The sequence below is a fragment of the Cibotium barometz genome, chromosome 33 (genome assembly GCF_041138505.1).
Source record: "Cibotium barometz isolate CiBa-2024 chromosome 33, ASM4113850v1, whole genome shotgun sequence".
Taxonomy (NCBI): domain Eukaryota; kingdom Viridiplantae; phylum Streptophyta; class Polypodiopsida; order Cyatheales; family Cibotiaceae; genus Cibotium; species Cibotium barometz.
Window position 1 is genome coordinate 46,884,665 of NC_141078.1, and position 13,068 is coordinate 46,897,732.

The following is a 13,068-nucleotide window of genomic DNA, read 5'->3' on the forward strand; positions in this document are numbered from 1 at the left end:
CATTCTTTGTGAAAGGTACTTCACTACAAGACAAAAAGGCAGTTAGGTCCATATTCCTTCCCAAGGACAGAAGATCTAATGATTAGATCACCTTTTGGCCTATTTTCTTTTTTGTAGAAAAGGAAAAATGCATTTTCAGGCCTAGGTCACTAGCTTGGTCAAAGCTTGATTAGCATTTTAAGCATTTCACTAAGTGTCCAAATAAAAGGGCCCAAGAAGACCCCAAACAAGTCCTAATGAATATCAAGATTCACCATGGTGTTATCCGGATAGCCACTGGGTGGTAGATGATCTTGTTGGGATTGATATAACCCAGGATGTGGCATTAGGCAATCTTATGGTATTATTCATATTCAAGGATACTTAGGTTTTTGGATGGCTAGTTGAGCCTAACTACATGAAAGCCTAACTACATGAAAGCCAGGGTTCCAGATGGAACTACACCAAACACTTGTTCCGTGATGTGAATAGCTCTTTGATCGGAACATGGATTGGGTGTAAGTATGATGGTATTTTTCATCCCTTGATTTTGCACGGATTAGGCTAATGCTCTGAGTTCACCTAAGGTTTAACCTTATTGTCTAGAGGTTGGTGTTTAGAGGGGAATTCGTTTGCTTCAAGGCTGGGGGTTGTGTGGGGGGAAGCTGGCCATTCCATCCATGACCAGATGCTCAATGTGTTTTATGTGGGGTGTGCCCTAGTGGTGGTATGGGATGCCAGGTTGTATTCCCATGTAGGATCTCTTGAAGTTTCTGGATTTCTCATCTAGGACACTCTATTCTTTGGAATAGTTACCCTCTAATAGCTTTAAGGTGTAGTACTAGTTTGTGAATGACAACATGATAATGACATCTTCTTGGTTGTTAGTTTGAAACTTCTCAGTCTAGGACTTAGTGCCTAAGACCAATTAACAAATCCATGGTTATAGGACCGCTTGTGATATATTGACTTTGTGGAGCACATGCACGAAATATCCACAACAATTGGTGATGCTTTAGGATGGATGTAGTTCCATAGAGACATGTAGATTCAATGTTCCGTATCAACAGGTAAGACACGAAACTGAACACCAACGCAGAGGCGATTTGAAACAAGCAGCCAACACACCCACAATGGGAAGTTGCACCTTGCATAACTCTTTCACAAAGTCCCCATGACATTGTATCGGCAAGGTATGACACCAAATCGAACGCCTCGTTAGGTAGAGCTTCATAAAATTGATGAAGTATGTTGAAGAAAGGATCTTTGGCATTGTTACACACACGATGTGAGGTGGATCTTTGGCATTGTTACACAAACATGCAATCCTTGGATATGATTCCCCACACGATGTGAGGAGGATGTCATTAAAGTCAGTGCTGTCATTCGCAAATGGTTCATGTGGAAGAGTCCTTGTTATTAAAGGAGCAAGTTAGGTGGTTGTTTGTCAGGTGATGACTTTCGTAGTAGGGAATCTTCTCTATAGGTTTAATGAAAGAGAGAAATGTTACTTAATATTTTTTCAGCTAACAAGCACAAGCTATAGTAATATATTTAAATTTTATATAAGAGATTCATCAATTTTAAAAAACAACATGTTTATTATCTCCCCTCTCATTCGTCTCTTTATTGCCCTTTTTTTTTGGGTGATTTACATGTTTAGATATCTCCCACTACTCTCTCTCTTCCTTGCTTCGCTCTCTCTCTTTCTCTCTCTCTCTCTCTCTCTCTCTCTCTCTCTCTCATATATAAACTCTTGTTTGAAATGCAAACCGAGTGCAGGCTTGTAAAACCCTAGCTAAGCCCTTTCCTCTCCGTTGTCGTGTCTGCCATGGTGCTCGTTAGGAGGCTGCTACCGCGCCTCCGCGTGATAAGTACCGGGTACGTGGCACACCCTCCTCGTCGACTGCCTCTGCCACCTGCCGCCAACCAAGATGAAGAAGAAGGCTCGCTTGCCTCACTAAATCAGGGCTCACTGCTGGCCCCGTGGCGGCCTCATTTCGCAATCGATCAGCGCTCCTACGCCAAACCCAAAAAATCAAGTGCGTTTCTTGTCTCTATCTTAAAAGAATTAAAATTTTGTTTTGTTTTTGTTTACTTTAGTTAAGTGGGTTCAGACCTGAGAAGCAGAGGAATGGCTAGGGCTTGCTTTAATAAGGATTGAGGCGAGCTTCGCTTCCGGCAAGCATTGTTGCTTGCAGGGTGGCTTGTATTCACTTTAGGAAAATATGCAGATTCAAGGATTTGTTTCCATGATGCTGAACAAAGAATCCATGCATTTGATCTCAAAAAGAACATTCAAGCCTTTGATTAGTGGCCAAGGCCTAAGGGCGTTGATAGAGAAGAGCTTACACACACACGCGAGCGCGTGCACACACACACACACACACACACACACACACACACGCTTATTGATATATATGTATATTTATGTGTGTGTATATATACATATGTGTGTGTGTGTGTGTGTGTGTATGTATGTTCATACATACATATACATATACATATACATATACATACATATATATACACACCCACACGTGTGTGTATATATGTCGTACAATATACCTACATATATTACTGTATATATGTGTGTGTACGACGTACGTGTGTATATATATGTGTGTATCCTACTATTAGTTAAAAGAAATCGCCAAGAGGTGGGATACATCCTTTTGGCTTTGCTCCCTCCGTGACTAACCGTTCTCGGAGAGACTAGGGAAGGGGACTGTAACTCGCTCGGGAAGCACGGGATCGCTTGACCATGAGCACAATTAAACATTTCGGCATTTAATCACAGCCATTAAACAATCCACAAAGCTGAAAATAAAAGTTGCACATATAACACTGCATAGAGGCCGGAATGGGACGACCCCCCTCTTGGATTATTTCATTATCCAAGGAGAAATATAACATGTACAAGCTTTGAGGTCCTTACTTTCCCCATGGGAGATGTCAGATAATCCATATACAACTATAAACTTGTCCTTCATCCAATATGGGTCCTTCCATAGGTGCACAAACATGTATAACAACCCACATGGCTCTTCCATACGCGCATAAACTTGTATGACAGTCCATATGGCTCATCCACAAGCACATAAACCTGTAAGCCAGTCCATGTGGCTCGTCCATGAACTCATAAACGTGTAAACCAGCCCATGTGGCTCATTCATGAGCTCATAAACCATGTGGGGATGCCTAGAGCATCAAGCAAAGGACTCACTGCTTTTGCACGTAGTGTACCGGACTCTTCTTCATCAAGAAGGAGGGCATGTCATGCATAACAAGCCACCACTTTGGCTCTCCCTGCTGTCACCATTTTGGGCATCTCCAGAGTTCATGTGTGGAGGGGATTTGGAAGCCCAAAAGATCAAGAATATACAAGCTTTGGAAATGGGGGATCCAATATAGAGGACCAAGTGTTCGTAGCATGGTCCAGGCGGTTCCTTGGACACAGAAATGAGCTTTGGAGCTTAAGTGCTAAGTGGAAAGTATGTCTGGCGAACTCTTGAGAATTTGAGAGAGATCGAGTAATGAAACAAGTTTCTACATGATGCTTACAGGTATTTCTCATGTGGTGGAACACAAAGGGATCATCTCCTAAATTTTAGGAGAAGTTGCTATTTTTGGCAATCTCCAATGGAATTTCTATTCACGTCATTACTTCTGGAATTCGATAGAGATTAAGTATTCCTCCAAAGCGCCATTATGAAATTATCTATCATCTCGGATATTTTTAGAGCTGAAGATTGTGGAATTTTTGGCCTTTGGATTTGTGACATGTGGCGAATAAGAGAATGAAAGTGAGACAAGTGTCCTCACATTTGTCAGTTCAGCTCTACACATGGCATTGTAGCATTTTCTCGCTTATTTGAACATGAGAGAGTTAGGTATTGATGAGATCAACTCATATAGCTTGAATGGTCTCCGATGGGGGAGCAGACTTTCCACGATAATCTCAGTGCGCTCGCCAAATGTGCCAAGCGGCTATGTGTAGATGAGCTCAGCATTGGCATGTGTGTGGACTAGGGCCATTGAGATGTGATGGTTTGAGTGTATGAGAGCAAGGTCTCCAGTATCATCCTAATAGAAGAGTGCTAGTTCAACTGTCATGTGCATCTTGCACTTGGATGCCAGCCACTTAGACATATCTGAACAAGAAGGTGCCTGATTTGGAGTGAAAACTGGTCCCATGTGAGCCTAGTCTGGGATGAGTCAACCAAGGTTTCACTCTACGCATCCGAGGTCAAGTGTGCATTGTCCTGCACATGAAACAGTGCCAGTTCGTACTCTGAGTCTCCCTCTGGAATGATGTCAGATGATCTGTGTGTTCGGTTTGCGACTTGACACTAGGCGTCTATAGAAGCATGCAAAATTGCTTGTAGATGGGATCCAGTCCATAGGGCTATCCCAGAAGAGAGCATAGTGCTCTTGATGGGGGCATTGGGTATGCTTAGGCTGCCCAAGAGAGGCCAGGAAGGCCCCAGGCCTTACCCACAGCCCATGGAAGGGTTGGGTAGGCTGTCGGCCAGCCCAAGGGGCTTGGCCAGGCAACCGACAGGGCCTATGGGCCAGCCCAACCAAGCAGCCAGCCTAGGTGCTACCTAGCACCTAGTCATCCAGGGGTAGCCAGGTTCATGCGTAGAAGGGCCAACCTTTATCCAGTGTGAAACGATGACTTTAAAAGGCACTTATTGTAGGTCGTGGAAAATAAAATAATAGGACGAACCCTGAGAAGCAGGCCGTCCAACATATGACTAGAGGTATAGATACTCAGACCAAAAAACAGTCCCTTCATCTCATTATTCACAAAGGACTTGTGCAATCCAAGGACCAGGATAACCAAGGGGAGTGCTCAGCCAAGGTGAAGAAGTGTAGGTCAAGAAATAGTCTTTAATTTACAGATTTACATCATTGTAATAAAGCACTTGGCAAATACACCATTTGTGGTGGGAGTCCTACAGAGGGTATTCGAGACCCAATACAGTGTTCTCTTCTCCCTCCCTCATAGTCACAAGGGAACGGGAACGTTTTGGGGAACGGATGACTGTTTGGAACGGGAACGAAAAGCTTGAATAAAAGGGAACGGAATCGGGAACGCCACATCATTGCATAAATGTGTTTATAAATGTACTTTATATATCTGTAAATGCTTTGGAAAGAGGCATAGTAAAGAAAGAACCTCAAACCATCTCAGTAGTGGCCATGATAATGCATAGGTGTGTTCTACATGATACATAGTTCACTTATATTTCTTACATGGTCTGCGGTGCCATTTTGGAACGGGAACGGGAACGGCTATCTCTATGGAACGCGTTCCCCCGTTCCAAGAGCTTGGAACGACGTTCCCTTGTGACTATGCCCTCCCTCTCTCTTTGTGTCTCTATTTTTGTATATATCTCTCTATATTGTGCATTATCTTTGTCGCAAATGATTGCTGAATTTTGAGCATTGAAGTTATCGATTCTTCCATCGAGCTTTCGCATGTTATATTGGTGTCAGAGTCTTCTTCAAGTGTGAAGATTTAGTTGGAAAACCAGAAAAAAAGAAAGAATTCTTTTCACTTGTGTTGTTGGTTTCTAGACTCTGGCGAACCACTCCTTTCGTTGTGATTCCTGTCCCTAGAAGGACGGTTGGTTTTTAGTCTTTGGAAGCCTCCGGAAGTCTCCCATATGCATAGTGGATGGTCAGATTGCGCTTCTAAATGGAAGTGCATTTTCTCGCTATGGCAAGCTTCGACGAAGAGAGAACGACGAACTTCGAAAGAAGAACAGGAGGTAGTCATTCGAGGGCGGCAGACATGAGTGTGCATGATATGTTCCTACAGATGATGCGAGCAATGGCAGAACAGGGCACTAAATTGGAAGAGTAGAATGGGCAGGTCTTGGCCTTGGAAGAGCTCACCCGTTTTTTAGCCCCTTTTTCTTCATCTCCTTCCTCTCCTTCTGTTTCCCAGATCTTGACAACATCTTAACAACAGATCCTCTATTGAATGACCCTTTTGAAGGGTTACGGCCATAGTCGAGTTGACCCTCAAGTTGCAGATGCGAAAATGGAGATTCGATTTTGATAGAAGACCGTGCAGCAGCATTCTGTGTTGCTGCGCAAGAAGATGCCAGGCGACATGTGAAACACGAAAGATTTCTTGCAGTTTTGGATGCAAGAGTGACACCAGCTACTTCTTGGAGTCACCCTCCTGAAAAGATGAACTTTGGTAAGTATAATGGTAAGACCGGTCCCACAACTCTTTATTCTTGGTTGCATCAATTTGAAGCTTATTTTGTTGCAGTTAGAAAGAATGATACTGATAGAGTGATCTTGGCTAGTTGGTACTTGGAAGGTGAGGCCATTCCTTGGTGGACCAGTGGGCTCATGTCCACACCAGATTAGTGGCTTATGTTTGGGACATGTTTGTCCTTGATCTTAAGCAATGGTTTCTACTGCCCCATTACCTTGAGTGACTCAAAGACGAGTTCAGGGAGACGCGTTTTGACGCGCAACTAGTCCTACAGTTTGCCAATAAGATTTCTAACTTGTGTTTGCAATTGGGCATATCTGACAAGGACAAGAAAGGGCAGTTCCTTTATGGCTTGGATACGCAAATCCAGTGGATAAGTGCGTATATTTAGGCCAGCCACCTTCGAGGATGCACTCTTTCTTGTGCAAAGTGTTGAAATGAAGTACAATGGTTGAAAGCCAAGACTTCTTAGCCTTCCACTACCACCTCGGGGGAAAAGGCAAGAACCAAATGAGATCTTCCCTAGGACAGAGCATGGGAGCCTTTGGCTCTAAGAACTCGGCTAATGCACCCAAGTTTACTCCAGATTAGAAAGCTTAGGCAGGCAAGACTGGTGGGAAATTGAGTGCTGAGGAGACAGCTCAGTACACGGAGGAGGGTAGGTGTTTCTTTTGTCACTCAAAAGGACACATTGTCCAAAGAACACTACCACTCCACATACGATCACCCCAACCTCCATGGCTTCCGTGGTGAGCCCAGCCTCCCACACAAACCCCTACGGTTGTCCTTGGTTCTTCGAATCCTAGTTCTTTACTCGGTGCAATCATCAGCCAAGAGCTCGAAGATGAGCAGAAGGGTGCCCAAGACCAGGAGTATAAGCGCAACGAATTTCTCAAGAGCGTTGGCTACATAGGTGGCTAGAGAGTCGTTGTCTTGTTTGATAGGGGCAGCACGGAGGATGTGGTCACAGAACAGGCCACTCGGTGAGCCCATTTCGTCTCGACTTCGGTAGACAAGAAGGTTGAGGGATTCAGCACGAGCATCAAGTTTGAAGGTCAGGGTGCTAAATTAGTGATTCAGGGCATAGAATTTGTTCGAGATTTTATGGTTGGTCCTAATTTTGGGAATTCAACTGAATGCTTACTGTATGCTGAATATGCTGGATGTCGAACTGTTGACTCCCCTTGCTCCCTAGGAAGGAAACGCTGAGAAGAGGCCAGATGCTGAGATGCTCCACTGAATGAATGGTGTGCTGCCTTATATATGCGTTATGCTGCTGGTCAGTTGTCTATGCTGTTGTCGGCCAGTCATCTGGGACCTCATGACTTCATTAAATGCTCTAGTATTGCTGTTGGCTGCTGACCAGGCTCTGTTGGCTGTTGACCACAGTCCACGACCTGATGTTTACATGCCTTAAATGCTCATGATGACTTATGTGATGCTGTTGGTACTGAAACAGTCCCATACACTGCAGTACATGCTGTGATAAATGCTTGAATGCTTGGATAATGCTTGAAGGCCTTTGCTTAATGCGCATGAATACCTTCTTAATGCTTATGAATGCCTAAAATGCCATGTCACTAGTACACCTACTAGGTGTGCATGTGACAAGTATTCAAACCTCTAATGAATTGTTTCAATTTATCCTCCTCACTTGTACACCTACTAGGTGTGCATGTGACGAGTACTCAAATCTCTAATGAATTGTTTCAATTTATCCTCCTCACTTGTACACCTATTGGGTGTGCACGTGACGAGTATTCAAACCTCTAATGAATTGTTTCAATTTATCCTCCTCGGATATACCTAACTGTTGTGCTGACGTGATTACTTTATTAGAGTAAGTTAGCATGGGTGACCCATGTTGGGAGAGCTTGTAGAACTCATCCTCAAGGTTGGTCATGTACTATGGAGGGAGAAGCCTTTTCTTTAGGTCGGACACAAAGGTGTCCTATACATATAGTGGAGCCCTTGTGAACGGGTCTACATGTAGAGTTGACCAATGCTGCCACCAAGTGACCGTTTTGTCGGAAAGGTGAGGTGCCGCCAAGTGGACTCGATCTTGTGGATGTGAAAGCTTAACCAATAGAAAATATGCGACAAATTGATGAATGAATTGCAATACTGAAGCATGATCACACTTACCATCATACTTTTTGAAATTCGGTTGAGCTCATATGACGGTGGTGGTTCGGGTAGTGGAGGAACTTGCGCCTTGGTGTGCCAGTGTAGGGAGAAGAGAGAATACATTTGCCTACATAGCGGCTATCAACTGCTGATTTTGGAGTTGCATAGCCTCAGGGTTAAGCCTTTCTTGGGTAGCTTGGTCTGCTTGCTTTCGTTCTTCTTCATCCTTGCATTTAGTGTTCTCAGTCCTTCGTTCATCCTCACGACGAGCTTCTTTGGCTTGCCGTTCTTTGTTACGTTGTTGCTCCATGAGAAGGAATAATTTTTCCAATTCTGAGAGCTCTTTTGGCTTTTTCAGCTGCCGCTTTGGCTTTTTCAGTCTCTTCTTTAGCTTTTTTTTCTTGTGCTTCTTCTTCTTCTTTGGCTTCAATTGGTTGCCGTAGCTACCTGTTTTGCTCCAAGATTGCTTGGCGGAAGTGTTTCTTTAGGAGTTGTCTTCCTTGTAGAACTTTTCTTCAATATCTTCCTTGTAACTTGGTGACGATGTCTCTCCTGACATTGTGGAGGCCTAGGTGGTTTTTCTCGACTTTGCAGTTTTACCATCCACGGAATGCTCTCACTTTAGGATAGCCAAGTTGGGTTACAACCTATAGCTCTGATACCAATGTAGCATGCAATAGGTTGATCGTCGTAACGCGCAACAAAGCCTTCTTTATACCTGTGAGTTTGTGCAATTCCACTAGAGAGTATAGAAGAGAGAGAGAGAGAGAAGAGATAAGAGTCGACACAGTTTGGGTCCCAATTTACTCATTGAAAGAGTCCCCCTCCCCTCCCCCTCCATCTCTGCAAGCAAGAGTATTTGCTTATATTTCTTGGAGAGTCCAAAGGGCATCACCAAATACTCATACAATCCGAAAGTGGTACTGGATCCGAATCTAATGATGGCCACTCTTCAAGTCAATCCGACTAAAGAATGCCGCACCTTCTAGCCGATCTAATATATCATCAACCCTTCGTATAGGAAACCGATTCTTGATTGTAATCTCGTTCAAGGTTGTGTAGTCCATGCACATGCGGAATGAGCCATCCTTCTTCTGTTGTAGAAGCACTGGAGAACAAAAGGAGCAAGTCTTGTACTTGTGTCATAATCTCTTCTTGTTGTATTGCACTCACACGGTAAGGAGGTCGATTCGGGGGTGAACTCCTTGGAATCAACTCTATCACATGATCCTCTGGTCACTCAAGAGGCAACTCTCTTGGAATAACATTTGTGAAACAATCCTTGTATCCCTCTAGAAATTGTAATCTCTCCCTCTCAAGAGAGTTCAGATCTTTCATTGAGTCTTTACTCCTATCCTTTACAAAGATCATATAGGCGAGGATGGAAGACTTTATTGCTTTGGAAATAGATACATGGGATACAATAGGGATGGTATCTCCCTTCTTCTTTGCTACAATAGTGATATCCTTATTCTTATGCTTAAAAGAAATAGTCCTCTCGGGAATCTGGATAATAGCACTCTTCCTATGGAACCATGGCTTCCGCAAGATGACATCTGAGTGCTTCAAATATCCGAATATGGATAGGTAATTGATTGGAACTGACTCTAAGGATTCAGATGCTATGAGACTTTTTGAGTGAGGGAAGTGGTGAGACTTATTGAGATTGGGGTATCCGTCGATTGTTTTTGTGAGATTTGGAGTTTACATTGAGGCTTTAGAGTCAGAGAATCCATTTGGATTGTTTTTGATGTTGTGAGCAAGATTTCAGAGATAGAGAGCTCGTTTGGGGCTTGTCTTTGATTAATGATCGTGGGAGGATATTGACAGCTTAATCTCTCAAGATTAGAGTTCTAGTGAGACTTTCTCAAATCGCTTTACACGAGAGTAAAGGCTTGAAGGGGGGAAGGATGTTATATACTTGGACACTAATATATGGATTAGGGACTAATCCGGTGGGGTTTAGGGGGCCAAGATTAGGGATTAATAGGTTAATACTTGGCTAGGGTTCATGGATTGATAAAACATATGGCGTACTTATTACAAGTGAGCTTGTGTTATTATCAGACACAGTTGTGCAGATGCATCATTGAAGGTTTGGCTTGGACCAAGAGAGTAGACATGTTCATGCCATGCACATGGGAGTATGTAGGTTGGCGTGTCGAAGGCCTACAGGTGGGATTCGGTGGTATGGGAAGCCGGAGTTAGACACGGGCGTATGGGATTGTGCTGGAGCCCTAGGCCTTGGCTCGGGGGGGGGGGGGGGGGGGGGATCGAAGTATTGATTCTAAGGTTGGGAGATGAGATAGCTTGTTCCTTCATGTTTTGGTCCCGGACTAACCTTGGTTCTCAGCTGTGTTTAGGGAGATTTAGGGAAGGACTTTACATATGTTGCGTTATGCATGCACTCTTAAAGAGAGAGAGTACACCAAGCACATGGCTGGAATGGCACAGAGAAAATGGCCAAGACATGCCTTGGGCAGGTCTTGTAACAATGCCGCAAAGCCTGAGGTCTATCTCTTTGTATTTGGTAGGATATCATGAGTTGCATTCTTCTACAAATGTGAGTTGTAAATAAGGTGGGACATGACTCTTGATTGGTTTTTGTTTAGAGGGTGATGAGGATTCATCCATTGTGTACGAGGACGTTTATCCGAGTGTCAAGGAGAATACTGTGAAACAGATGGAAGCAGCATTAGATGCTCTCTCACGGGAGCTTAGTAAGCTTCGCACAGGAAGGGTTTCTACAGGTAAATTTCGTCGTTTCATTGTGGATGAAGTCTAGATGTCTTTTTTTTCTTGAGTAGATCCTTCTACAGTAGCGACTCAAGCCCACCAGAAGGAAGAAGGTGGCTTGGTCTCCCACCCAAAGGTGGAACAATTATGGTGGCAAATGGCTGGATGCTGCCGGGGAGCTTGGTGGGGATTTGAACTTGGGCCTTCCCAGCCGCAAATGCACATCACTAGGCTACACCATTGGCTGAAATCTAGGTGTGAAATATGGTCTAAAAGCTTTACTGATATGCAGGCATGCTGGATCACGTGACTGTAGTAGACAACAATGGGATACGCTCTCCTTTAACGCATGTTGCTGCCGTAACAGTTGTGGACAATGAGAAACTACGTGTTACACCATTTGACTCTGCTGTAAGGTTTTGTCCAGGTCTACTTTATTCAGTCTTAGGTTGTGGCCAGGCGTTTGCATGCTTAAAAGCGTTTTCTTTTTTGTGGGTTGCTAGATTGTGAAGTGTGTTGAACGTGGAATTCGTTCATCCCCTTTGAAACTAAATCCTGCTTCTGAAGGAGATATTATCACTGTTCCAGTACCAAAGTATGTTGATATTACTGTAAATATGCTCCCTTGGTTATTTTTTAATGCATGCTCTCAGGTGTAATTACAGAAGGTTTTTTGTTGAGAATTTTGTGGTTTTTTTACAGGCCTACGAAGGAATACATGGAGGTTAGCTTTTCTCTCTGACTTCCAGGTGGCTTGAGGTTTTCATCAGATTCTCATATTGTCAAATGACTCACACTCTGGCTCTTACCATCACCAGCATATGACATGCAGACAATGATCAAAGTGGTTGGAAAGGCGGCAGAGACAGCTAAGATGAGCATACGAAGAGCCAGACAGACTGTAGGATCTTGTCTTGCTTTGTCATTTCTTCCAATCTTTCAGTTTGCTAGCTAGCTTAAGCCTTCCGATTGGCTAGTTGAAGTATGGTTGTCTCGTTTTGGGCTATTATGGCTTGCAGCCAAGTTGCCCTTGCCCTTGCCCTGTGCTTTTTTAGCTGGTTAAGCCGAGAAGTAGCTTTTGAAGTGCTTTGCATTTAACAAAATTGACTTGTGGTTATTAATCTTTTTGAGAACTAGGCAATGGATGCAATAAAGAAGTCCACTGGAAGTGTATCTAAAGACGATATCAAACGCCGCGAGAAAGAGGTATGTTTCGAATCTAGGTTGTAGAGCCAAAGTTGGTGAAGCTGATTGAAAGGGTTATCCAAGCATTAAAGTGCTACCTTTTGGGTGCCTGGCAGATAGAAGAATTGACAAAAAAGTTTGTGAAGACGGTGGATGATAACTGCAAGGCAAAAGAGAAGGACATGATGCTTTCGTAATGAACATCATTGTTCCCCCCTCCCATTTACCCAAAAAGGAAATTGGGGACTAAAGAGGATGCACAATTGGCGAGCCCAACAGCAATCTGAGTTCTAGTTCTGAGCCGGCCTTACACAATCATGATCAACTTCTACAATGTTTTGTTTCATTGTTTATTTTTGAATTCCTGGTTATTCTCTTTTTGGCCTCTTCATTAATGTAGGTTAATTAACACCGTAACCCCTAGCTTAGGATCTTAGCAAAGCTCAAATATAAACCAGCATCAGTCAAGGTAGTGCTTTCTTCTTTGAAAGGGGTTCAATGTTCAAGTTTCAACAGGATATTTAATGATGCCTTCAAATGCAAGTAAGTCATTTTTTTCAAAGTTTCGCATGATGGTCAGTCTCTTTCCATAAGTCAAGGTTTCTTCAGTCTTATGTACAATGAACTTTAGGAGTGAAGCTATCCCCAAACTCATTGACCACAAGGCATGCTAGGACAACCGGCTCAATATGATTCAATGTAACTTGTAAAAAATCCTCTGCCAAGATAGGTTTGTGCGAGATTGAGTGCTTCCAATGAGATCTCTCTCGTCCGTTAAACCTTGCACATACTGCACCCCA

The 13,068-nt window shown here is 43.5% G+C and overlaps 1 protein-coding gene across 4 annotated transcripts; it reads left to right on the plus strand.

Moving 5' to 3' along the window:
* Window positions 1–1,740: 1,740 nt before the first annotated feature.
* Window positions 1,741–12,830, plus strand: LOC147619654 (Ribosome recycling factor). 4 transcript variants are annotated; one of them, XR_015261881.1, is made up of 8 exons: window positions 1,741–2,021; window positions 10,960–11,097; window positions 11,376–11,494; window positions 11,587–11,678; window positions 11,786–11,807; window positions 11,916–11,984; window positions 12,215–12,289; window positions 12,385–12,448. XR_015261881.1 is itself a non-coding variant. In XM_086773337.1 (8 exons), exons 1-8 carry the CDS (start codon window positions 1,811–1,813, stop codon window positions 12,463–12,465), a joined length of 801 nt encoding a protein of 266 aa, XP_086629463.1. In that variant the 5' UTR covers window positions 1,741–1,810; the 3' UTR covers window positions 12,466–12,830. The 4 variants fall into 4 exon arrangements, 3 of the variants coding, with proteins under 3 accessions (XP_086629463.1, XP_086629465.1, XP_086629464.1); XM_086773337.1 differs by having other exon boundaries at window positions 12,221–12,289; window positions 12,385–12,830; XM_086773338.1 differs by lacking the exon at window positions 1,741–2,021 and adding an exon at window positions 10,747–10,877 and having other exon boundaries at window positions 12,221–12,289; window positions 12,385–12,830.
* The last annotated feature ends 238 nt before the right edge of the window (window positions 12,831–13,068 follow it).